The following is a 24,866-nucleotide window of genomic DNA, read 5'->3' as shown; positions in this document are numbered from 1 at the left end:
TTCAACATCTGTGAAAAATCTATGAATGAAAAGCAAAAAACAGAGCGGAAAAAAATCAAATCAGACAAAAGTCATCTGAGTGTGTAGATTAATGCTCCTCCAAAGCCTGGAGCTTGACCAACTCGTAGTAGCGCTCCTTCTTTGCCAGAAGCTCCTGGTGTGTGCCCTTCTCGACGACGCGTCCGGCCTCAAACACAAAGATGACGTCCGCGTTCTGGATAGTGGAAAGGCGGTGCGCGACAGCAATGGTAGTGCGGCCCTTAGCAGCGGCATCCAAAGCAGCCTGAACAACCTTCTCAGACTCAGAGTCAAGAGCAGAAGTCGCCTCATCGAGGAGCAAGACCTTGGGCTTGCGAACAAGAGCGCGCGCAATAGCGATACGCTGCTTCTGGCCACCAGAGAGCAAAGCACCCTTGGAACCGCAGAGAGTGTCGTAGCCCTCAGGAAGAGACATGATGAAGTCGTGGATGTTGGCCTGCTTACAAGCCTCCTCAACCTCGGCGTCGGTAACTTCCTTGTGCGAACCCAGCTTCACGTTCTCGCGAATGGTGCCAGCATAAAGAGTGGGCTCCTGGGAGACGAGAGAGATCTGCTCACGGTACTTTGCAATCTTGAAGTCCGAGATATCGTGGCCATCAAGCATGATCTTTCCGGCGCTCGGTCGGTAGAACTCCTCAATCAGAGAGATGGTCGTCGACTTGCCGCATCCAGAGGCACCGACAAGAGCGACATACTGACCAGCCTTGATGGTGAGATCCAATCCACGCAGGACGGGAACCTCAGGACGGGTAGGGTATCTGAACTCGACGTTTCTGAACTCAATATCACCCTGGACATCCTCAGGAACATCCTCGCCTTCCTGCGACCACGAGTCAATAGCAGGGACACGCTCCAGCAGAGTCTTGATGTTCTTCGTCGACTGGATAGCCTTGCCCATGTCGGGAGCAAGAGAGAACACGAAACCGGCAGACTCGGCACCAAAGACAATCGAAATGAAGACCAAGTAGAACTTGAACAAGGTGTATTCCCCAGTGCCAAGCAAAGTACCACCGTACCAGGTAGCAAGAGCCATGATCATGAAAATACTGCCCTGGCAAAGACCGTAGAAGAAGGCGGACTTCATGCTAGCAGGACGGTTCTTGCGGATCATCGCGGAAAGTCTGGCGTGGTAAGTCTCCCACACATCAGACTCTCTGGTCAAAGCCACAACGGTTCTGATCGAGCTAGTGGCCTCACAAGCAAAAGTCGAGGTGTTGGCGTTCTCAACCTTCACATTGGACTCAAACTGAGTAAGGAGGTAGAAACGGTAGAAGCCGCAGAACATGAGAACGGGGACACTAGCAGTCATAACGAGACCAAACTTCCAAGCGATCGCAATGGCGATGATGCAAGAAACAACGACGGTCATCAAAGCGTCCACGATCTTACCGAGAGTGATACCACCAAGGCCCTGAACAGACTGAGCGTCGCGGGAAAGGGTTCCGGTCAACGATCCGACAGTGTTCTCATCGCGATCAAAGAAGGCAATTTCCTGGCGCAGAAGCTGCTTGAAGGACATGTCACGAATACGACGAACAAGTTTGGCAGAGGTGTACCCAAAGGAAGCGCCCGAGGTGAAGTTAGAGATACCAAGCGAGCAGGCAAGCAAGAACAAGAAACCAGCGTTGCGCTGAAGGATGTACTTCAGGTAATCAAGATCGTAGATGGTGCCAATGGCCTCCATCTGAGCACCCCAGAGCAGACCAAGAGCAGGATAACCCATGCCGTTCATGAAGCAAGCAAACATTCCGACACCGTTCCAGAACATCTCAGGACGAGAAAGATCGTAAATAAACTTGAAGGCCTCGGTGAAAGTCGGCTCGGGCTGCTCATCAGCCTCGAGGTCAACATAGCCAACGGCGGACTGGCGAGTCTTGGTAGCAGCGAGACCGAGGTTGGCGCCAGCGGTCTGGTAGCTAGTGAGCTCGATTCCGTCCTCAGCAGCAGCAGCGGCAGCCTTCTCTTCTTCATCAATCTTAGCCTGGGTCTTCTCCTTCAAAGTCTCAATCTGCTGAGCCTTGACAAGATCGCAGTATTCACCGTTCATGGCCAGAAGCTCATTGTGCGAGCCCATCTCAAGAATAGTTCCACGGCGCATGACAACAATGCAGTCAGCATCCTTGACAGTAGACAGACGGTGGGCAATGACGATGGTAGTGCGGTTCTTGGAAGCACGGTCAAGAGCCTCCTGAACAACACCCTCGGACTTGGTATCAAGAGCAGAGGTAGCTTCATCCAAAAGCAAGATCTTGGGGTTGGCGACAATAGCACGAGCGATGGCAATGCGCTGCTTCTGGCCACCAGACATCAAGAATCCACGCTCGCCAACGCTGGTGTCAAGACCCTCAGGGAACTTCTCAATGAAGGTCCAGGCGTTAGCCTGCTTGCAAGCCTCGATGATAAGAGCCTCCTTCTCCTGACGAGAGCAGTGCTCATACTGAGTTCCGATAAGACCATAGGCAATGTTGTCAAAGATAGAGCAGGCAAAGAGAGTAGGCTCCTGCTGCACAAAGGCAATGTTCTGACGAAGCCACTTGATGTTCAGGGAAGTAAGGTCATGACCATCAAGAGTAACGGTTCCGTGGATGGGGTTGTAGAAGCGCTCAATCAGACCGATGATAGTAGACTTGCCCGATCCCGAAGAACCGACCAAGGCGACAGTCTTGCCCGCAGGAATCTTCAGGCTGAAGTCGTTGAGAATGGTAACGTTGGGTCGCGAAGGGTAGATGAACTTGATGTTGGTAAGCTCGATGTCACCCTTGATCTCGGGGAGAGTGATTCCGCTCTCGTCGGAGGAGTCAATAGCAGACACGCGATCGATGGTCGCAAAGATCTTTGAACCGGCAGCGATACCAGAGGTCATCGAGTTCAGGTAGGGAGAAATCAAGGCAAAGGCATAAGCACCCTGGAAGATGGCAAAGATGATCTAGAACAAAAGTTAGTAATGTGTATCTCTGAAGGAGAAACGAGACGAGGTAGAGGAACGTACAGTGATGATGGTACCAGCAGAGATTTCACCGTTTGCAAGCATACGGCCTCCTTGCCAGTACGCCATAGCATCAGTGCTGAACGAGCACAGATACATGGAGCCAGACATCAGACCAACTGCGATACCAGACCAGATACTCCAGTACTCGCTAATCTTCAAGAAGTTATCGTAGGTAGCGGCCATGACCGACTCGACACCAAAAGCCTGGACAGTGCGGACACTGGAGATGACTTCTTCGGCAAGAGTTCCACCGACAGAGTATCCGTCCTGAGCCTTGGTCTCGTACTTGACCATGAAGACAGTGGCAGCACCAGTAGTCGTGATGATAGAGACGAGAATAACAAGCATGATGAAAGTCAGGATATAGGACTGCGAGAATGCGACAGCCATTGCGGCAAAGAACGTGGTAGTGTTGGCGACAATGAAAGCAGCCTTCTCAGAGATGGCCTCTTGAACGAGGATAGTATCTGCCGTGATGCGCGAGGTAATCTCACCAGAGCCAAGCTTGTCAAAGTATCCGATGTTCTGCTTCAAGGTGGCGGCAAGGTAGTGCTCACGAATGCGGGCAGAGAGAACCTCACCGCGATCGATGAAAACAAAAGTCTTGATGTGAGAGAAAACAACGTCGGCAATTCCAAGATAGACAAGGTAGAGAGCCAGGTTGTTGATGATGCGCTGGTACTCGTCCTGGGTGATGGGAGTAGTCTCCATTCCGAAAGCATTGGTAGTGTTGTAGTAAGAACCGTCGCTATAAGTGTAGGAATTCATGGTCGAGTTGTACATGACACCAGGCTGGTAGTCGGTGAAGGTGTTTGTGACGCGTCCAAAAAGGTAAGCCATCACAGGCTTCAGGCAACCCTCGAGAACGGCAGCAGTCAATCCGAGGAGAAGAATGACTCTATCACCGCCATTTGCGTATCGGTAAAGAGTGAAGTAGTTGGCAGGAGAGGGCTTGGTGACGACCTGGTCGCGCAGGACTTGCGCCTCAGCTTCGGGCAGGCTGGAAAACTCATCGGCGGGCTCGAGGGCGGCGTACGACTTGATGGAGGACGACTTTGAGCTGGATTTTCTGAAGCGGAATTTGTCGAACAGAGTAGACGATCCTAGGGAGCCCTTGGAAGAGATCGAGCCCTCAGCAACGTCGGAGATGCTGGACGAGCGGTGTAAGGGGGTCTTCTCGTCGACCATGTTCTTCTCCGACATTTTCTACAGGAGGTCAGCACCGGCTCGCGCTGGTTTATAGAGATAGTCCGCGGAACACATAACACATACCAGATTAATAGACGTAGATTTCGATTTGTTCGGTGCGAATAGAACCACCAACAGAAATCAAAAAACGAATAGGCTAATCGAAACGTGAGAGAGAAGAGAACGTTTGGTAGGAAACGAGGGCTGAATTGTATTTATCTAGAAGAACGGGCCCGGTGAATCCTTATCGGCTGTCTGGTATCATATCTTAGGCGGACAAAGCTCGTACAGACTCCAACCGCGCTAACCCGAAAAGCGGAAGGCGGTCCCAAGCAATCAAATGTTTAAACTGCCGCATACAAAACAGCGAGCGTCGGTTCCGAACCAAGCTTTGTGGCAAGCGTTGGTAGGTTTTGCACTAGCCGTATTTAGCAATCTGTTCCTCTGGTTGTGCGCACCCGATTCAGGGATTGGGCTCCACCGCGAAGAGCGCCAGGCTTGCGATGGCTTGCAGACATCTGTCAAACGGCAGCGCCGGCAGCAGTGTGAGAGTCTCGCAGTTAACCGCTTTTGTACACAGATTCCGGGGAATTGTCGCGATACCACAGTGACCGGCACCAGCAGCCAACGGCAATCAGTCGCTTATCGTGGACCTACGTCGTATTCGCTGTTGACTCAAGATAGATCCTCACTCCTTGCTTTCATTGATTTGACTGCCTGCAAACACCAAGCCTTCTATAAACTGCTCTGATCGGAGGCGAGTAATCAAACAGCAGTTAATTGGTGGCTTTTTAGAATAGAGGGTTCTTGCAAAATAACATCAGTTTTTAATAACCAGTCTGCTATTCTGTCCGTCTCTCTATCGCATTCACATACTACGGTCCGAATACAACCATATACAGTAACCTTGACAAGAGAACATGCGATCCGGTCAACTGTAGAATAATCCCTGACTAACTGTACCCTATACGCCACCGACTTCACTGGCGTTGCCAAGTCTTCCATGGCGCAGAAACATGACTGAGCCATGCCGAAGTTCCATCTATTTCGCTATTCCGTCGTCGAGTTTTTATCTTCAGTATGTAATCTTCTTTGCGGAACCAGCAGGCAGCTTCGTCTTATCTGTCTGCATTCCTCTTTGTATTTAACGGCCAAGATTATACCTCAGTGAGATAAGACTTGGAGGTCCCGTGCTCAGCAACGCAAGCGGTGGCTCCGAGCCGCCGAAGATAGCAGGCAGGCGGGCAGGTGCCACTCAGACCAACCAGTTCGGACCACGCGCCCCTAAATCATTCTGGCGCTGTCCAGCTGGGAGAAGTTTGCAGAAATGAGACGTCTATTAACTCAGTCCAAGCTCTGGGATCTGAGCGACGCCACCGACGATATCTCATGGAGCGATTAGACAGAACAGGCAGTCGGTTAATCGGCCTTTTGCCATTGGACTAATGAGCTTTCGCGAAGAGCTGCTGATCTTTTTATCAGCCAGCGTCGCCACCTGTCTAATTCTCTGTCATTCCGCTACATACCGGCTTCGATGGCTGATTTCTACTTCTTATTGTTTCCGTCTTCTCTGGAAGCCGCACCCGGAGTTTTCTCGGGAAGCAACTTCCAGGATTAACGGCGCATTCTTTATATTGAGCGCGATTCTAAATCGCTCGCGCTAGAGCGGCGGAAGGTGACGGCTTATCACTAACATTATCTTTCAGTCAGTTAGGTGCGATGCAGTTAGAGAGAAAAAGCGCGTGTCGGGTCGAACAGGTTCTCGTTGCATTCAAATGATATGCTGCACTGCCGCTGGATTTTGTTACTTGCTGGCTCACGTGCTAGGCCTGACCTAGTGGAAACTAGACAGCTGTCTATGATAAACAATGCACTGAGCCAATGCAATCAGTATAACAGCTCCGCGGGACCCACAAGGCGAAACTATATAATACACGAGCAAATGAACATTCTAACGGAGTTCTGATATGTTTTTGAGCTCAAAGAACCGCTTCTGGATTCCGTTCACGAGACCCTATCAAATGTTAGTAACATTTATATCAATCTTACCTAATCCTCTTCTTTTAGATTCTGAACGCTTGCAGTGGATCTTCAGTGCCCACAACGCGCAAAATATGCAATCTACACCGACCGATACCAACAGAGTAGACTTATCAGTCAATAACGATGATTATGGCGATAACTGTGTAACAGCTGTAAGATGTTGGCTCGTTGCCGCAGCAACTAGGAAAAATCGAAAAATTATATGTTGTTATGGATACTATAGTACAGAGACATACTACTTACTTTGTGTGCTGTTTTCCGAGCTTTCATATCCATAATAAACAGCACCATGTGACGGTTCTCAGCCGAGAAACGAATCCTGGATGTGTCTTTGTAGCCCTCATCCGATCGTTATCCGTATTCATCCACGCCGGTCAAACCTATAAACGATTCAGAATCCGACAACGAGCGACAGGAGAGATCCAGAGGGTTTTGTTTGTATATATTTCTGTGAACTGCTGTGAGAGCTGCTCCTCTCCCGCTCTGCGTTCGCGTTTACCGACTTGCAATCTATTCCTCTCCTCCACAGATGCCGCTCGCATCATCATCAACCACCGACTTTCCCGCATCATCTCCGCCTTCATCGCCCTCGTTCACTGCCCAGCGAACTGCACCCACACTAGCTCCGGAATCTCCAGCCTCGACTTTTCCCTTTGTACACGATAGGAATGTTGTTATAGTGAACTCGCCGTCTAGATCAACCCCATCAAGTTCGCCACAAAGAGGCATGAGCTCTACCGGCTTTTTCTCGGCCAGCAAAGGCTCTGCCTTTTCATCCTACTCATCCTCTCGAGGATCTCCAAGTCACTCGTCGTTTTCATCTCCTACGAAAAAATCCATGAATATCGAGGCCGAGGTCGCGTCCGCGGTCGGCGCTATTGACCTAGATCAGGAACAGCCAGATTCAGCAAGCGGCAACCCTGATAACTCTTCCGAGTCGACCAATTCAAAAACAAATACTCCACGCAAGTCGTCCACTCCCAGTTTATCAGCATCATCTTCGGAGACAGTGTCAGATTGCTCTGACCGACTATCCTTGGACTCGCAAGCACAGTCCGACGCTACCGCCACGAATGAGAATCAGCGCAAGGCTTCCACGGTTTCGTTGGATCTGGTTGTATCGCCAGAAGTTGACGTCTACTCGGGTCGGAAAAACATCTCCTGGTTCATTATTTTGGAAGACATGGGCCAAGGGGCCTATGGCCAGGTAAAACTGGCTCAGTATAAGCCACCACGGCAAGAGGTGGGTGAAGTTCTCGTATGTACTGTTGTCGACCGGGAAGTGGTGGTCATTATTGCTAACTTTTTGCTGCGTATAGAAGGTTGTATTGAAGTATGTTATCAAGAAGCGCATCCTCGTCGATACCTGGATAAGAGATCGCAAGATCGGCACGCTGCCGCTCGAAATTCACGTTCTGAAATATCTACAGAGCTATCCGCACAAGAACGTTGTTGATATGCTAGACTATTTCGAAGACGAGTTAAACTACTACATCGAGATGGCTCCGCATGGGATACCTGGTATGGATCTGTTTGACTACATCGAGCTTCGGACAGAGATGGATGAGGATGAATGCCGCAGCATTTTCTTCCAAGTGGCCAGTGCGATTTACCACCTACATAAAGTGGGGGTGGTACACCGAGATATCAAGGATGAAAACATAATCCTCGACGGCGACGGAAACATCAAGCTCATCGATTTCGGAAGTGCTGCATACATAAAAAACGGCCCTTTCTCAGTATTTGTTGGCACGATCGATTATGCAGCGCCAGAGGTGCTCAGAGGTCAGCTGTACAGCGGAATGGAGCAGGATGTGTGGGCAGCTGGAATCTTGCTCTACACAATCATCTACAAGGAAAACCCGTTCTACGACGGTACTGAGATTATGAACGCCGAGCTGCGGATACCTCATATTATGAGTGAAGAAAGCGTGACTCTGATCAAGAAAATGCTGAGCCGGAATATTTCCGAAAGACCGACTATGGAGGAGGTTATGAATGATCCCTGGCTTAGGGGATGCCAAACCGAGTCCGAAGAAAACACATCGTCGCCCAGTGAAGCCTCGACGGCTCCAGCATCATAGTCGATATTTCCTTTCATTTTGTTTATGTATCTTTGGCGTTTAATTTTGTTATATGTTTGCCTTTTAATTTATTTCTTTAGCATCGGTGCTAAGACTCTGATCAACATGAGCTATCCACATGTGCGAGTTTTACCAGCCGCTTTCTCTTCTGTTTTTCCAAATTTTTTTGTTCAGACATCTCATTTGGGGCGTGCAATGACCTTGCGTAATTGTTGTATTTATTCGTGTTTTTCCTACGTTCTTCTTTCTTTGTCTCGGGCGAATGGTCGCATGTGCATATTTGTTAAAAGACAGACTAATCGATGATGCTCAAGGTGTTGTATAAGTACAGACGTATGTTTTGAGTGATCAGCGAGCGCAGGCTACACATATCTGCTATCTGCGTGGCTCAAGTCTTGTGTTCTCTCGTTTGTCTCTTCCCCTTCTTTGTTGCTTCTTTATTTATTATCGCGAGTTCGAACTAGATATAGATAATAGAATGTGCTCTAATAGAGAAGACGAGGAAGTCGCGCCACAGACGCCTCATGCGCACTGCCACATATCACGTGCGCTGGACTCCGTTAATCTCATCCTGCGAACGTAATCGACAAGCCTTCCTTTAGTACACAATACCCAGACCAGATCATCAACCACTGCGAATAGCCACTGAGTCCGTGCAGGAAGCCTCCTCGTTCTTGTTCACGCTCACCGTCGCATAGTCTGCTTTATAGATCTTTTGCCCCGTCTGCCCTCGGCCCGGTATTCCCTCGGCGATCTGCTTAATCTTGTCCTGTTCGATCGGCTGGGAGTGCTAATTTAGAGGAGACGAGCACCCGCCAACACCCTACGAAAGGTTCCCTACGCGATCCCTCCTCCCATCTCCTTTCCTTCCTGGCTTTAATGAGTTCAAAGAAAGTGAGTTTGTCTATTGCGATCTTGTTCTGTCTCTGCTTTAGCTGCAAGGCTAAGTGGTTTAATCTGGATCCCGGTGAGGCGCTGGGTGATTATCCTTAAGCCACGAGATTCAGCTCTGTTTGTGATGTGCGGTTCGAATACTAATCTTACTTCTTCTTCCAAGCAGTACGGTGGCCCTGAAATGGTGCAGCTGGGTATGTTTGCTACTCTATTTCTTATCGTGGTTTCCTGAAATAGTAGCCTGCGGTGCTGTGGATCGCAGTGCCACTTACTAGTTCGGCGGGGCCCAACAACGACAAAGATCCAGTGCTAACCTTGATTATAATGTACAGATGGACGGAGTACACCTGCTGCTACATTCCTAAAATCATCTGCTAGATTTCTTGAACAGAATCAAGGATATCGGTATGCGCACTCGCCTCTGATCTCGTTCCTTGTTCTCACCTCTGCTCATTCTAACTCCGTCTCCCAGGCCCTTGCTGCTATCAGACGACATGAAGCCATACGGTGCTGGGTATTCGCACGCAGATATTGCTCGGTATGTTGTTTTGTTAATTATGTTATCGAAGTCTAGGGTCAGACAAGATTTAGTGGCGGATTGCTGATTTCGATACAGGGCGAACGGCACAAAACCATCCAAGAGCTCATCATCAGCTGAGCCCCCGACGAGTCCGAAACTGGACCGGAAAGTTACATACACAGATCTTGATGACGACTGGGACGCTTCTTTAGATGTTGACGTGATGGCGCTTGGCATCAAGCCCGTCAACTCATTGTCTTCGGCACACTCCTCATCATCATACAGCACATCTCCGCCTTCGCTATCGACATCCAGCCAAGGCTCCACAATAAGCCAACCAGACACGATACATTCATCTCATGCGGATCTATACCCTGCGCCGCGTCGACCATCACCTAGACTCGATAGTCTGAAACCCCAGTATGAGCGCATAGTCAAAGATCCCGCGAACGCGCTCCATATGATTTACCAGCCGGACATTTCATCGATCAGCGACACCTCTCCCGCAGAGATTGAAGCTCTTAATGCACGGATTGCGCGGATAAACAAGTTCAAGAGGGTTCTGCAGCCGTCGAATGTGGATATTGCTGCTTTGAGAAATCTTGCGTGGTCGGGTATTCCAGATGAGCTACGGCCGATGGCGTGGCAGTTAATGCTGGGGTATCTGCCGTCCAACACCGAGCGGCGAGTGACAACGCTCGCTCGCAAGCGAAAGGAGTATATCGATGGCGTGAGACAGGCATTTGGATCGGCGGCGGGAAACCTAGCAAGCATCAACTCGAGTACAAATAACGGTATCGACCATGCGGTGTGGCATCAAATCAGCATCGACGTTCCGCGAACGAATCCACATCTAAAGCTCTATAGCTTTGAATCGACACAGCGAGCTCTTGAGCGGATATTGTACGTGTGGGCGATTCGGCATCCGGCGAGTGGCTACGTGCAAGGGATCAACGATCTGGTCACTCCGTTTTTCCAGGTGTTTTTGTCGGCGTATGTTGATGCGGATATAGAGTCCTACGACCCAGGACAGCTACCAAAAGAGGTTTTGGATGTTGTGGAAGCCGATACGTTTTGGTGCTTGACGAAGCTGCTGGACGGAATACAAGACAACTATATTTTTGCGCAGCCGGGTATTCAGCGGCAAGTTGCTGCTCTGAAAGATCTCACTCAACGAATCGACGCTGGCTTAGCCCGTCATCTGCAGCAGGAGAATGTGGAGTTTATCCAGTTTAGTTTCCGATGGATGAACTGTCTGTTGATGCGCGAGGTGTCTGTCAAAAACACGATTCGGATGTGGGACACATACATGGCCGAAGGCCCGACCGGGTTTTCCGAGTTCCATCTGTACGTGTGTGCCGCGTTTTTGGTGAAGTGGTCGGCGCAGATACAGACGATGGATTTCCAAGAGATCATGATGTTTTTGCAGAGCCTGCCGACGCAGGACTGGGGAGAGAAGGATATCGAGCTGCTGTTGAGCGAGGCGTATATGTGGCAGTCTCTGTTTAAGAACGCGACAGCTCATCTGCGACCCGGCGGGCCGTCGTAGACGCATCTATATCTCTTTGTTTGTTTTGGAGCTGGGTGGAAGGTGGGGGGGGGGGGGGGGGGGGGGGTGAGAAGAAGACATTTTGTATTCTTGACTTTATTGCTGCCGCTGCTATAACTATATATGTACTGCTAGTATCTCCCCGTCGTAACATGCAGCGCGGTATATTACGTTATATAGTTGAGTGCATTGTCTGTCATCTTGGAAAAAAAAATAAACAGTGGTAGTAGCGATTCTGTGGTTCTAAGCTAGATCATTGATTGGCGTACTCTGATTTTGTTTTGTTTAGTTTGTTTTTGATTTGTTTTGCGGGGGGTGGTAAGCGAGAGAGGGTGATGGTTGGTAATCCATAGTGTGTATAGGCATAATATAGTAGGCTACATGATTTTTCGATGAGGTGGTAGTGTTTAGGATGGACAAGGATATAGATCCGATTACTGTATACTGGAAAAACACAAACAAAGGACAGTAACATGAATAGATAGTATGTACATGCATGCTCAATCAACACGGCCCAAGGTAAAATCCCATGAATTCAGGAGCTCATTCTGTGGCATTCTCTATACAGACAGGGGATACGCTCGGAACCCGTAGTGCGTGCGATTCTGCTTCATCCTAGTCGGAAACGAATTACAGACGAGGAATAGCACGATGATGGGCGCCGATAAGTGACGCAGCTCTGGCTCGCTTGATTGCTCTCGACAGCCGTCGGTGGGTCTTGAACGAGTTCCCGGTTTCCTTGGAGGGCAAGATATGACCGGTTTCAGAGACGTAGTCGCTGAGCAAGATGGCGTCAGTCCACGCGTCGAGCGGGTTAAGCCCCGCGATCTTGAACTTGTCGCCCTCGAGCGCGTTCCTGGACTTTGGCCGGACGAAGTTCGCGAGATCGTAAGGGTTGACGATGTCGCCGAACTCGAGCTTGGGCGCGGCAACATTCCGCCTCGATGCCTCGTTGAAGATGCGTTCGTCGAGCTCGGGATCCATTCGGCGGATGGTACCGACGATCGTCGGCCTCACGGTGCCGGGGGCCTCCTTGTACTCCTCCCTGTGCCGCTCCGTGGTGTTTTGGCTGCGGTTCTGGTAGCGGTCGATGAGCTTGTTGAGCGCGTTATCAATCGCCGGCCTGGCGCTGCCCGAAGATGCACTGCTCGCGCCGTCTTGGTAGTCTTGGGTGTACCGCTGAGTGTATCCCTTCGGTCCTGCGTTCTGTCCTGGAGAGTATCTTCTCTGGGGCGCAGAATTATTACCGAATCCTCCCCGCGTGGCATTCGAGTCGTCGTCGGCGGCGGCCGCTGCGCGGCTCTGTGAGAACGGCCGGGAGGATTGCGAACGGAGCGCGGCCGAGGCAATGGCAGGTGATAGTGACAGTGAGTGGCGGCTGTGGTATGACATTTGCGACAAGAGTCGTGCGTTGCTGAAACCCAGCGACCGCAGTGATGAGGCCATGGTGGATTGTGAGGTGTGTGTTTGTGGAGGAAGTTGCTAGCTCTGCAGAATATTTCTTGCTTCCGTAAATAGTCCTATCTTCTTGCTCCGTTGTCTGTCCTTTTGCTTCCCTAGCCTCTTATCGATGACCACGGGTGAATTGATGTGTGAAAGGCGAGCGGTCGGAGTAGTAGGAGGTTCACGATATTTTTTTTCTACTCTCGGATGCTCAGTTGTTGAGGGTACGGGTTTCCTGTTTGGGACACATCAGTCTTGACTGCTGAGATCATTTTAAAGTAGAAATATCGAAGATAGGCATGCGTTTATATGTAGTTGTAGATAAGATGTTTTATTCTATGATTGATCTACTCCATAAGTAAACGTACAATATTCTCGTGTCCCTCCTCGCGCGCATACTCGGCAGCTATTCGCCCATACTTATCTCTAGCCGACCGATCGACGCCCTTCTCGATCAAGAACCGCGCGATTCCCTCCCTACCGCTCACAGCCGCGTAAAACAGCGGGGTCCACCCTTTCTCCAGATCCTTAGCCTCGGGCAAATCAGTCACGACCTCGTCGCCTTCGTCTGGGTTACCTTCCAAGAGCTGCCATACCCGCTCCTCGTCGCCGGTGAAGCAGGCGTCGCAGAGCGCCTCGTGCAGGCGCAGGTTCGGGTACTGCGCGTACAGCCGCTCTTCTTTGAGTGTCTGCCGGAGATCGTAGTCTGTCTCGACGCCGCCGTCGCTGCGCACGGTGGCGAGTAAAGGCGCGGCCGGATCGTCGGGGATGAGTTGGGCGCGACAGCTGGGGCAGAAGGTGTCCGGCGCGGTGTGGGCGAGGAAACAGGTCCAGTGGAAGTGATGCTTCACAGGACATAAGTTCAGGACGACGTCGTCCGGCACGAGCGCGGGCTCGGATCCGCTGTGGGCGTGGGAAGAGGAATCGCCGTGGGCGTGGGAGGAGTCTTCGAGATCCATGTCTTCGTCGTCGTCAGAGGAGTCTGCGAGCGCGGGATTCGGGATCCAGATGGACTCGCCGCATAGGTCGCAGACTGTGTTGTCTGGCGGAGTGCTCATTTTCTGTGGTTTTGTAAGGGTACCAGTGAGTGGAGCTGGCTGAAGATGTATTTGAAAATTGAAGGTTGATGAAATAAAAAAAACTGATAATAATTTTAGAGCCGCACGATGAGTTGAAGATGTAGTGGATTGCATGTGGAATTATTGGTAGATGGTGATTGTACTTTTTACTTGATTGCGATGTATTAAATTCACTGAATCATAATGATTTGATTTTGGATATAGTAATAAGTATTAAAATAGAAGAACTGTGCTATTCCGACTGATGACTACTGCGCAGTGGCAGTAGAGCGGTCGAGCGACAATATGTTTCTGGCAATTATTCTACACTACACAATCCCCTACGAATGTCACGAACCGCAACGTCTCAACATGCATAAAATTCACAAATAATTGCAAAAAAATCCGATTCAGAGACTATGAAAAAGTAGACGGGTGACTGCCAAACAGCCCCTCGTAAAGCAGGGCATCTGCGATTCCGAGTAGTCCGTCTGTCTCACTGGCACAGTCACCACGCGTCGCAACACTGCAGCTTCTGCGGCTTCTGTGCCGATCAACGGAAAATACGAAAGAAGCAGGACTAGTTGCAATTGATATCTCAACAGCAGCAGCAGCAGCAGCAGCAGCAGCAGCACATCGTCGATGTAGAAGACAGTGGAATAGCACCGCCCTCGGCCTGTTCCCATCGATGCTCCGCCCGCACCCGCTCCAACCGCTCTCAACTCCACGACAAATCACCCACCAACTCCAACCAAAACCAACAACACTCAACAACCACCAACAACCAGCAGCAGGCACAGCAGGCAGATGACATCATCGCTCTCTAATTCGCCCGCGGCCCATACTCGACCGGGCTCTGGCCCTAAACCCGGCTACCCCACAGCCAATGCACACGGCCGCGCGACAGTTGGAACCGCATCTAAAACAACGGGCGGCACTCGGTTTATCAGCAGCAGCCCGGAGACGGTTCTTCCTCGTTCTCTGCCCCGCCCACTCTTTCTTTCCTTTCCACCACCCTCTCGCGCTCTTCTCCAGCTTCCACATCCATCCGCTCTTCTCAATCTCTCTATAATCGCATTCAAAATGGTCAAGGCTGGTATGTGTTCTTCCTCTTTTCCGATCAGGCGCGGATTGATGCAATTGTCTGTCTTCTTCTGCTGCACTGTCCTCGCGGTGACCGGATTGATTTCGGCTGCTCGCGATCTCGCTCCCTCCATCTTCATCCCCTCTGCGTCCACGCCCTGATCTCAATCGTAACTCAGACATAGTTGCAACAACCCACTAACATCATCTCTCCCCAGTCGCTGTCGTTCGCGGAGACTCCACCGTCTCCGGCACTGTTACCTTCGAGCAGACCGCCGAAGGTGCTCCCACCAAGATCTCCTGGGACATCAAGGGCAACGATGCCAACGCTCTCCGCGGCTTCCACGTCCACGAGTTTGGTGACAACACCAACGGCTGCACCTCCGCCGGCGGCCACTTCAACCCCTTCGGCAAGACTCACGGTGCTCCCACCGACGAGGCCCGCCACGCCGGCGATCTCGGCAACATCTCCACCGACGCTGCCGGAAACGCGGTCGGCTCCACCGAGGACTCGCTCCTCACTTTGATCGGTCCCCAGTCCATCCTCGGCCGCACCGTCGTCGTCCACGGTGGTGTTGATGACTTGGGCAAGGGCGGTCACCCCGACTCCCTCAAGACCGGTAACGCTGGTCCCCGTCCCGCCTGCGGTATGTCATCATAACCTTCTTTTCAATTCATGAATAAAAATACTGACCTTCTCCTTCCTAGGTGTCATCGGCATTTCCGCTTAAATCGTTTCTCAATCAATTATCTGAAACGATAAAAGGCACGATCTGATTCGTCCTTTCTCATTTGAATGATAGCTGTCTTTGTACTTGCTGCAAATATATTCTTTCAATTCAAATAATTTCACGTAGCTTGCATTGTAGTGAGTAGAAAATAGTAAGAGCAGCGTACCTTATTCGAGAGCGAGCCATGCGAAGTTGAGGAGGAGTGAGCAGTTGAGTACTGAAAGGAACCAAAGGATAGGGGTGTCAAAAACATAACAGATTCTAATTCAAAGTGATGTACAAAAAGGTCGTAATATGTATAGAATGATAACAGTTGCTGTACGATCAAAACTGCAATGACAAAATAAAAACGGAAACCAATTTTTGAAAACTTTTTCTTGCAACGTACAGAAATTTTTTTTCTGATCATGATCAAATCATCGAGAAGTGAAGACAATAAAACATGGTGGATTGAAACAGGATGGAAGACAAATGATTTGGTATGCAGTATTGGAAATCAAACAAAACTTTTCTTTTATTTCTCTGCAGTAGTAGTAGAAGCAGTTTTCTACTCGTCATCAGGAGTGGCGTCGCCGTACTCCCAGATACCCTTCCTCTCCAACTTTGCCGCCTCAGCAGCGCGTCGGAGCTCAGAAAGAGTATCAGAGCCAATAACGACCCGCTCAGGCGACCGTCTGAGCGCCTTGTCGCTCGGCACGTACACCCATCCGTCCTCGGCCAGGCGCGCGTTGATGCTCTTATCCATCGCCGCCGCGTCGACGAGCTCGATGGTCGGCACGCCGTCGGCGTTGCTGGTGCCGTCGGTGACGGCGACAAGGCGCTTGACGGTGCCGGGCGCGGAGGACACGAGGACCTCGGGCGCGGTCCAGACGAGGTCGTAAAAGACCGTGACGGCGTCGTCGAGGTATTCGTCCGCAAACTCGGGGAACTTGACGATGCGCAGGACGCCCGGGCGCGCGAGCGCGGGAACGCCGGAGGTGGCGGGCGAGCAGGACGGCGGCAGGGCGCGGAGCTTGGCAAACGGGGCGGCGGGGACTTTTGTGCCAAAGTCGATCGAGACTAGCGAGGCTTGCTTCTTGGGGATGTCGAGCGAGGCGACTTTGAAGCGCGCGGGGAGCGTGGTCTCGGGAAGGATGTAGCTCACGAGGTCGCCGACGCGGGGACGGGCGTTTGCGAGCGGAGCTGGGGCGGTGGATGACAAGGTCGAGGTCAGGCTCTTAAGCTTGGTCAGGGCTAAAGTGGTGTTAGCAGGAGCATGATTTGAATTCAAGTAAGGACACTTACAGTCGTTCAAAATGACATAAGAGAAGGATCCATCATCGGCAACATGCGTGACCGCAATGTTGAGATACTCCTTATTACTAGGTCCAGAAGCCACGGCAGCGGCAGCAGCGACAGGAGCAGCGACAGGAGCAGCAACGGCAGCCTTAGCCTTTCCCTTATCCTCCTTCCAGATGCCCTTCTTGGCCTGCGTAGCAACCTCCTCGGCCGCGCGGAACTGGCTCGCGACACCGGCCTCCTGCGCAGAGTACTCGTCAAAGGTTGCAAGACCCTCTTCGAGCAGCGCCTTGGCGAATGTGTCCTTGGTGCCGGGAACATGGAGCAAGCCAAAGAAGCCACCGGAGTGGTCCGCGTGCGTGACATCGATCTCGACATCGCGCTGCAGCAGTCTGCGCGCGGAAAACTCTCTGGCCTCGTCGCCAAACGGCTCGGATTTCTCTGACGAGTTGGCCATCGCAACGCGCGGCGTCGTGATGCCGGCAAGAATGAACTTGATCCGCGCGTTCTCGCGAGGGAGAAGCAGGCGCAGTCTGCTGCCGGTGTTTACAAACTCGACGATGGCAGGCACACGCTTCTGGCGCTGCAGCGAAGGCAGGAAGGCGGCGGCGCGCGCGTTCGACTCGGACGCGTTGACGACGCGGTCGGGGGGAAGGGCGACGCCGGAGTGGAAGCCGGCCTTGGCTTTGATTGCGGCACCTTCCTTCTCGAGAAGCTCGTCCCAGATCGGGGAGCGGTCGTCGACCTCGCCCTTGCGGTGACGGATGACGGTCGCGTAGCCGGCCTCGACGACGATCGTCGCGAGATCAGGAGAAGAGTGGCCAGCCGGCGCCTTGGCGAGCTCGACAGTGACAATGTCGCGCTCGTCAAAGTTGTCGGACTTGGGCCGCGTGTGCAGCAGCGTCACCTTGACGTGCTTGCCGATGGCGAGCTTGCGGACAAACTCGCGCGCGGCAGCCACGTAGGACTGCTGCTTGGGATCGCTTGCGCGCGGGCCGCGCACACTCGCGAGCTGGACGACTTTCTCGTCGTTGGTCTTCGCGTTGCGGACCACGAGGGTGTCGGCGGAGATGATGCGGGCGACGACGGCCGAGTAGGATTTGTCGGAGCCCGAGCCAGCAGAGGAAGAAGAGGCCGCGACGGTGGTGCCGTGCCAGATATTGAGGCCCTTTGCGCGTGCGGTGCGCTCGGCGGTACGGAGGGTGCCCATTGCGGCGGCGCCGAGGATGTTTGACTGCCAGTCCGAGACGGAGGCGAGACCAGCTTCGAGGAGCTTTTCAGCGATGACACCAGCGGGATGGCGCACGACGGCAATGAGCGCGCCCTGCTGGGACGCGCCGAGGACCTCTACAGTGACGGAGCGCTGGAGAAGACGAGCCTCGACGTAGAGCTTTGCGATGTCGCCGTAGGGTTCGGCATTGTCGGGCGAGTCAGGGTTCGAGGGCGAGGAGCGGGGCGCGCGAATGCCGGCGAGCAGGAGCGGGACTTGGATATGCAGGCCCGGGAGGACGATGCGGGCGAGGATGCGGTCGCCGTTGAAGATGCGCTCGACGATGGCTTCGAGGGACTTGCCCTTGTAAGTAGCGACAAAGTCTGCGGGGATCTCGCTGAGGGTCTGGAAGGATTCGATCTGGGAGGAGTGGACGCCGAAGGCGGCCTCAGCGGCGGCGGATTCGAGGGCACGGTAGCGGTCGAGGAGATCGTTTTGCTCGGCGGCGGCGTCGGGCTTGCCGCCGCGGTCGCGGACGCGGACGGTGCCGGAGGAGATGAGGTTTTCGGCTACGTTTGAGCGGGAGCCATCGGGATCGGTGAGGTAGACGACGCCGTATTCGCGGTTGGAGGAGGGGACGGTGTAGAGGACTTCGCACTGGACGACCTGGCCGACGAGGAGGAGACGGAGGTGTTCACGCGACTGGAAGGCGAAGGGCTGGAGAGTAGACTGTGTGAGTAGAGAAGAAGAAGAAGAAGATGAAGAAGAGAGAAGAAGAGAAGGAGAGGAGAGGAGAGGAGAGGAGGAAGGCGCTGAGCAGTGGTCGGGGTTGAGAGCAGGTAAATTTGCTCACAATGAGCTCGTCGACGTCATGTTTAAAATCTGATCTGCGCCGAACTGCACGCGAGAGAGGAGAGGAAGAGAGAGGAAAGGAAGAGAAGAATAGATTAAAGAAGAAAAAGAAAAAGAAGATACCTCATCAGGTTCGTCACGGCGAATACGGGGAGCAGAGACGTATGCTAAGGCGAGGATGCGCTCAGAGGGAGCCTTTCCCGGCTGAGGCGGACGGGCTGGGGTGAGGACGAGGGTGTCGCCGGAGAGGGCTGCCTTTACTTTAGCGGCAAAGAGGGTCATGAGGAGGCAGTAGGGGGAATTGAGAGGAGAAGAGACTGAGAAGAGAAGAGGAGGAGGAGAAGAAGAGGAAGAAAGCAGTTGCGAGAGAACAATTGCAGAATACTGAGGAGAGGCCACGAGGAGACTGTCTCGGCGTAGTCATCAGGTGTAGTTATTATTACTAATCACGCTTACTAACTACAATAAGAGTCATTACAAATCCCCACCACGCCTCACGGGATTATTTTATTCTGTGCGAGCGATGCGGCTGCGCGCGCGGCTCGGATTGGGCGGGTTGCCGCAGTGCTTGCGGCCAGAGCGAGAAGAGCCGGGATTTGGTCTGTTTGGAGGCCTCGGGGAGATGAGAGTAGGGATTTGCGGTGAAGTAGAACTTATAACAGACCGCAGCCTGTTCACTTAGCAGACACATCTCAGCTGCTCCCGGAAGCACCCCGCAGAGCTGCCTGGATCCGTCCGGGTAACAAAATAGAGTTCTGGCCGCCGCCGTCCTTCGCTCGTCCTCGTCGCTCGCTCTTCTTCCTTCCTTCCCTCCCGCCTCCTCTTCCCCACACCTCCTCCGCCTCCCCAGCACCGCTGCCTCTTCCTCCCTCTTCCTCAAACAGTAATGGCCCTCAGTAGCGAGTACCAGGGCGCCATTGCCCTCCTCGACCTCGACCGCCAGACCCAGTCCGCCCAGCCTCAAGCCGCCGCCCAGGGCGCCCACGGCCCACTGCCGCGCATCGTCATGCCCGACGACGAGTCCGCCGGCCACCGCTCTACTACGCGGGCCCGCAACCGCACTTCTATCGCTGATCTGCTCTCAGACTCGTCTGGGCAGCAGCAGCAGCAGCAGCAACAGCAGCAGCAACAGCAGCAGCAACAGCAACAACAACAACAGCAGCAGACGCAGCAGCAGCAGCAACAACAACAACCCTCCGTCTACGCAAACGCCGCCAACCCTCCCATAGACACGCAGCTCCTCTCGCCTGCCTCTTCCTCTGCTGCCTACTCTTCTGCCGCTGCTCCGCAGTCCGCAAACGCCTTTGCCTACTCTCCCTCGCCGGTCTCGCCGCAGCTCGCGCTCCCGCCCTTGCCAACAATGCAGCAGGTCGACTACCAGAACCAGCAGCAGGCCCAGCAGCAGCAGACCCAGCAACAGCAGCAACAACAACAGCAGCAGCAGCAATACCACTCTCATATGCAGCAGATGCAGCCGCCGACCGACCCCGCGCTCACCGGCGGCTCGACCGTCGGCGTCGTCATCCCGGCCAACCCAGTGCGCTCGGCCGCGAACGCAAACGCAGAATACAAAGGCGAGTACATCCCCATGCCGAGCGGACATCCCTCGACCCCACCCACGCGCCGCGACCTGCGCGCCTACCAAAAGTCCGTCGGGGTCGGTGCCCAGCCCGTCGTCTCGTCGCGCGGCGACTCCAACGCCGCGGCGGTGGCGGGCGCAAACGTCGCGCACTCGCACTCGCAGCAGCCGGGCTCGCCGGGTGCGTCCTCAGGCCAGACGCCGTCAGCGTCGCGGCCGTACAAGTGCCCGCACGTGGGATGCAAGTGGACCTTTGCGCGCCACTCTGATCAGCGTCGCCATCTGCGATCGCACTACTCGCCCAACTTCCACTGTCCGTACTGGCGTACGGACCCGACCTGCCACCGCAACGGCGGCGCCTTCAACCGTCTTGACGTGCTCAAGCGCCATCTGCGACTTGTGCATTTTGTCCAGCTCAAGGACTCGGACGCGGGCTGGTGCCGGCTGTGTCAGAAGATGTTTGCCAGCCCGCGCGTTTTTGTCGAGCACTGCGAAAAGTGCGCGGACTCGGTGCAGCCGACCGAGTGGAAGAAGATCGAAGGCGAGCCGATACAGTGATTGACTGTCGTTTATCTTCTGTGGTTTATGTTTTGTGTAGTTTTGTAGTCGATAGTAGTCTATTACTTTTGTGTTTGGCAGTTTTTTCTCTTTCTTCTAGTTTCTTTTCCTATTTTCTTCCGGTTGACAACTACCGTGTGTATTATTTGGGTCTTTTTATTTTCTTGATCTTTCCGTACAAGTCCTTTTATATTCAGTCACATGCGATGATGACAACAACGAATAATACAGTCTCTATCCAAACCATCCCCCGCGGTGCGCTACAATCAAGCCAGGTCCAGTCCAGCCCCGCCACAGCCCGCAGCCAATCGAAAACTGTCGTCGGCCCGCGATAAGTCAGCACCGCAGCAGAACCCGGCCCACCGGCGCCCGTCCGCTGGTAAACACCGAATCCGCTCCTCCATCGCCAACTTCTGCTGTCCCGCGCGCGACTACTTGATGCCCTCCCGTCCCCCGCCAGAAGCTCAGCCTGTGAATAAGACAACCGCGAGCAATGAGGCTCGTCGACGAGAGGCACCCGCCGCCGGCCCCGGGGTTGCCGCACGCCGCAGCCGCCGCTCTTCGGGAGGCTTAGGGCTCCAGGGAAGCTCGTGATGAGATGAGCCTTGCGGGCTGCGGCATGCTGAAGCCTATGTTGTGGACGCTGCTGGAGTTATAGAACACTATTGATTACATTATCTCTACTTTACAGATCCTGCTTCTTCTCCTCGCACTCAACCGTGCCCTCCGTCGAGCTCGGCCGGTTCTCATCGTCGATCTCGTCCTCACCCTCGTCCCGGACAACATACGGCTCGTCGTCCGGAAACACCCCCCGCTTGAGCATCGTCCTCCGCGCCGGAAACACCATACTCAGCAACCAGTAACTTCCCGCCGCAGACAAGAACCCGTAAAAGTACCCGCAGTAGTAAAGCCTCTCGACCCCGACCGGGACCGTGATGTTCGAGTTTACCTTCGGCAGCAGCCCCGGCAGCAGCGGCGCCCAACCGATCGTGAACGCCGCGAGCGCGACAAAGTTCGTGCCGAACTTGTTGTATCTGTATATTCCGCGCGAGTCGTACATCTGCCAGACGTCGTAGCGCCGGCGGTGCACGAGGTAAAAATCCGAGATGAGGATGCCGCAGAGCGGAGCGAGCCAGACGGCGGTGCCGGACATGAACGACAGGAAACTGGTGGCCGAGGTGAGCACGTTCCAGGGCGTGAGCGCCCACGTGCCCAGCACGGAGACGATGAACTGGCCGCGGCGGATGTTGATGTACCGCGGGAACAGGCAGTTGAGGTCGTTTGCGGCCGAGATCGAGTTTGCAGAGATGTTGTTGGTCGCCTGCGCAAAGTAGAACCCGAGCGCGCAGAAGAACGCGGCCGCGCGGCCACCGGCAGAAGTCCACTTGTCGATAAACAGCAGCGGATCCCAGAGCACGGATCCATAGAGCGTGATCGAGCCCGCCGCGCTGACGACGCCAAAGAACGCAATCAGCGTGGCGGACGCCGGCAGCGCGATCAGCATCCAGAGCGAGTCGCGCGGCCGCTTGGCGTACCGCGTAAAGTCTGGCGAGTTCATGCCGAGCGTGGCCCAGCCGCCAATGTTGGAGTACAGGCCCTGCATAAACACCCAGCTGAAGGCCGAGCCGTGGACGGTGTTGCCCTGGCTCCAGAGCGAGTTGTTTCCCGTCCCCGCGTGCTTGATTGTCCAGCCCATGATGCCGAAGCCGACGATCGGGAGCGTGATCGACTTGAGCGTGAACAGCCAGCGGATCTTGGAGATGTGCACGTAGTGCAGGGGTAAGATCGAGAGCCAGTAGATAAAGTACGAGATCATCATCTGCGTATCAATATTTGCACTCTCCGGCAGCTGGTTCTTGAGGTTCCTAAACGACGGCCAGATCGCGTACAGCATCGACCGCACGCACTCGCCGCCCGTATAAGCCGCGATGCCGTACCAAAAGATGCCGACGATACAGCGCAGCAGAATCGGCAGCCAACTCATATAGTACCCGAACGAGACGCGGGACTGGATCGCGAACGGCACGCGGTAGCGCGCGCCACAGTAGCCGTTTGCGGTGACAACCGCGCCGACGACGATGTCGGAGATCGCGACGTTGATGAGCGCGGTGCGCCAGGACATGCCTATCGTCACCAGCGAGGCGACCTTGCGCCAGCCTTGCGGGGAGAAGTTGTCGGAGATCCAGTAGGTTGTGAAGTCGAGACCGGTCCAGGTGCGTTCGGCGGGAGGCACAGGGTCGAGATCTGAGCAGTGTTAGTGACGAGCAGGTTTGAGATAGTATGCAGAGGATATATCTACCATGGTTGCTTGATCTGTCTTGGGCGTACTCGGATACTCGAAGACGGCGGTCTAGTCTTGTCCAGAAGCCGTCCGAGGGAGGTTGATATAGCGTCATGTCGAATCAAAGAACAATATCAACTACGACAAGCAACGAAGCATGCGAATCAATACCCAAAGCGAGCGACGAGAGAGGGACGAAGAGGAGGGAGGAGGAGGAGGATAAGCGGAAGATAAAAAAAATCAGGAACAAAGAACACGAGAAAAGTGGATCAGTGGGGAGCACTGCTGTAAAAGAGGTAACAAAAAAAGGTTTGCGACAGCAGAAGAGACCAGCTCGCTTGCTGAGAACAGAGGTTCGTCACTAGCTCGCGGGCGTTTCGCACCCTGTCCGTCGGCGCGGGCACCCGCTCTCTCTGCTTGCTTGCTGAATTTTGTCTTTATTTGCCTCACCTCACCTCTCCTCACTTGCCGCATTCAGCGGCGGTCGTGAGCTGCAAAAGACCGGGGGTTCGTGTACTGTGCGCCAGCTCAGACCATTCGTGCATCTTGCGCGAACGCACGTGGATTTACAGCACCAACCTCTCTGACTCTTTACAATTCTGACCTCACGAACGGACCACGGATAAGCCCGGTTCGAGTAACCTACAGTACTGCTCAATATACACAGCCAGAGGAGTGGCTATGTGTGAAGACATCGTTATTCCGCTTAGTTGTCTAGTATAGTTTAGTTACACGACCGTTGCACAAAAGTACTACAAAAAATAAAAATAAACGGGGCCTACACCATGGCGCCCGCCGAAGGTGTCATCGGGCCCCGGCCCGCGTCTGCATGTCCACCCAGCCTTTTTGAATCTACGCAAACGAGCCAGCAACGCTCTCTAAAACGAGATGATTCGAGCAGAAAGTAGGAAACAAAAAAAAATTGCATCATCCAAGAGACAAGACAATAGGTGATGGTGGTGGCGTCCGGGTGGCTGCGAGCCACCGAAGAGCTGCTGCTGCTTTCTTCTAACCTTAAAACAGGATTCCCAAATCACCGCCGTGTGTGATGATTCATTTTTTCATTTCCCGCAACCTATTTTCATTTGGGCGGTGCCGCCGTGCTCTGGCTGCGGTTGCCCGCAGAGAACTTGAAGCGGACATTCAGGTCGGAAGAAGTCATACTAGACGAGATGAGGATAGCAAACACAGACAAGAGTAATTTAGCAAAAAGAGTGGAAAGCAGTGGCAAACTCAAACGCAGAGCTGCAGAAGGGCAGCCCACTTAACTACTAATTTTACCCACCTCTGGCTCAAGATCTCGCTGTTCGTCTGCGTCTTTGTTATATCATATTTCCAGCACGGCAGGGCACCTCATTTTTTTTTTTCTTCCCGTAATTAGTCAATTAATCTATGTATAAACACTTATAACACTAAATAAATATATGCAAAGTAATAATGCAAGACGCCAGCGAGGATAGCGCGGAGTATCGAATTGGAAAAAAAAC

The 24,866-nt window shown here is 53.4% G+C and overlaps 9 protein-coding genes across 9 annotated transcripts; 4 read left to right on the top strand and 5 right to left on the bottom strand.

Annotated features, from left to right (window-relative positions):
• Positions 1-100: 100 nt before the first annotated feature.
• On the bottom strand, positions 101-4,015 carry BZA70DRAFT_232880 (P-loop containing nucleoside triphosphate hydrolase protein; the record flags this gene model as incomplete). The annotated part of the gene is made up of 3 exons (XM_064910247.1): positions 101-2,965; positions 3,029-3,715; positions 3,815-4,015. Coding segments are annotated over 3 exons (3,753 nt in total), but the record flags the coding sequence as incomplete, so codon positions are not given.
• A 3,082-nt stretch (positions 4,016-7,097) lies between these two features.
• Positions 7,098-8,343, top strand: BZA70DRAFT_233446 (kinase-like domain-containing protein; the record flags this gene model as incomplete). Its single annotated transcript, XM_064910259.1, has 2 exons — positions 7,098-7,502; positions 7,582-8,343. 2 exons carry the CDS (start codon positions 7,098-7,100, stop codon positions 8,341-8,343), a joined length of 1,167 nt encoding a protein of 388 aa, XP_064771017.1.
• A 612-nt stretch (positions 8,344-8,955) lies between these two features.
• On the top strand, positions 8,956-11,342 carry BZA70DRAFT_272648 (putative GTPase activating protein). The gene is made up of 5 exons (XM_064911700.1): positions 8,956-9,237; positions 9,404-9,431; positions 9,570-9,642; positions 9,710-9,775; positions 9,854-11,342. Exons 1-5 carry the CDS (start codon positions 9,223-9,225, stop codon positions 11,304-11,306), a joined length of 1,635 nt encoding a protein of 544 aa, XP_064771016.1. The 5' UTR covers positions 8,956-9,222; the 3' UTR covers positions 11,307-11,342.
• Positions 11,343-11,709: 367 nt separating this feature from the next.
• Positions 11,710-12,962, bottom strand: BZA70DRAFT_272647 (uncharacterized protein). The gene has a single exon (XM_064911699.1). The coding sequence runs from the start codon at positions 12,750-12,752 to the stop codon at positions 11,937-11,939; it is 816 nt and encodes a 271-aa protein (XP_064771015.1). The 5' UTR covers positions 12,753-12,962; the 3' UTR covers positions 11,710-11,936.
• A 56-nt stretch (positions 12,963-13,018) lies between these two features.
• Positions 13,019-13,878, bottom strand: BZA70DRAFT_272646 (uncharacterized protein). Its single transcript, XM_064911698.1, has one exon. The coding sequence runs from the start codon at positions 13,805-13,807 to the stop codon at positions 13,097-13,099; it is 711 nt and encodes a 236-aa protein (XP_064771014.1). The 5' UTR covers positions 13,808-13,878; the 3' UTR covers positions 13,019-13,096.
• A 1,012-nt stretch (positions 13,879-14,890) lies between these two features.
• Positions 14,891-15,621, top strand: BZA70DRAFT_298418 (Cu,Zn superoxide dismutase; the record flags this gene model as incomplete). Its single annotated transcript, XM_064914606.1, has 3 exons — positions 14,891-14,903; positions 15,109-15,537; positions 15,599-15,621. 3 exons carry the CDS (start codon positions 14,891-14,893, stop codon positions 15,619-15,621), a joined length of 465 nt encoding a protein of 154 aa, XP_064771013.1.
• A 547-nt stretch (positions 15,622-16,168) lies between these two features.
• Positions 16,169-19,243, bottom strand: BZA70DRAFT_287308 (putative transcription factor; the record flags this gene model as incomplete). Its single annotated transcript, XM_064913939.1, has 3 exons — positions 16,169-16,854; positions 16,906-18,826; positions 19,085-19,243. The coding sequence occupies 3 exons, from the start codon at positions 19,241-19,243 to the stop codon at positions 16,169-16,171; spliced, it is 2,766 nt and encodes a 921-aa protein (XP_064771012.1).
• A 536-nt stretch (positions 19,244-19,779) lies between these two features.
• BZA70DRAFT_272636 (uncharacterized protein) lies at positions 19,780-21,342 on the top strand. Its single transcript, XM_064911697.1, is given in 2 exon segments — positions 19,780-20,066; positions 20,079-21,342. The coding sequence occupies 2 exon segments, from the start codon at positions 19,848-19,850 to the stop codon at positions 21,096-21,098; spliced, it is 1,239 nt and encodes a 412-aa protein (XP_064771011.1). The 5' UTR covers positions 19,780-19,847; the 3' UTR covers positions 21,099-21,342.
• Positions 21,343-21,783: 441 nt separating this feature from the next.
• Positions 21,784-23,494, bottom strand: BZA70DRAFT_287306 (permease for cytosine/purines, uracil, thiamine, allantoin-domain-containing protein; the record flags this gene model as incomplete). Its single annotated transcript, XM_064913938.1, has 2 exons — positions 21,784-23,342; positions 23,398-23,494. 2 exons carry the CDS (start codon positions 23,492-23,494, stop codon positions 21,784-21,786), a joined length of 1,656 nt encoding a protein of 551 aa, XP_064771010.1.
• Positions 23,495-24,866: the final 1,372 nt, after the last annotated feature.

This window comes from Myxozyma melibiosi (genome assembly GCF_037950935.1).
Source record: "Myxozyma melibiosi strain Phaff 52-87 chromosome Unknown BZA70scaffold_1, whole genome shotgun sequence".
NCBI lineage: Eukaryota > Fungi > Ascomycota > Lipomycetes > Lipomycetales > Lipomycetaceae > Myxozyma > Myxozyma melibiosi.
The sequence above is the reverse complement of the archived record's forward strand: the minus strand, read 5'-3'. Positions and strand labels throughout refer to the sequence as shown.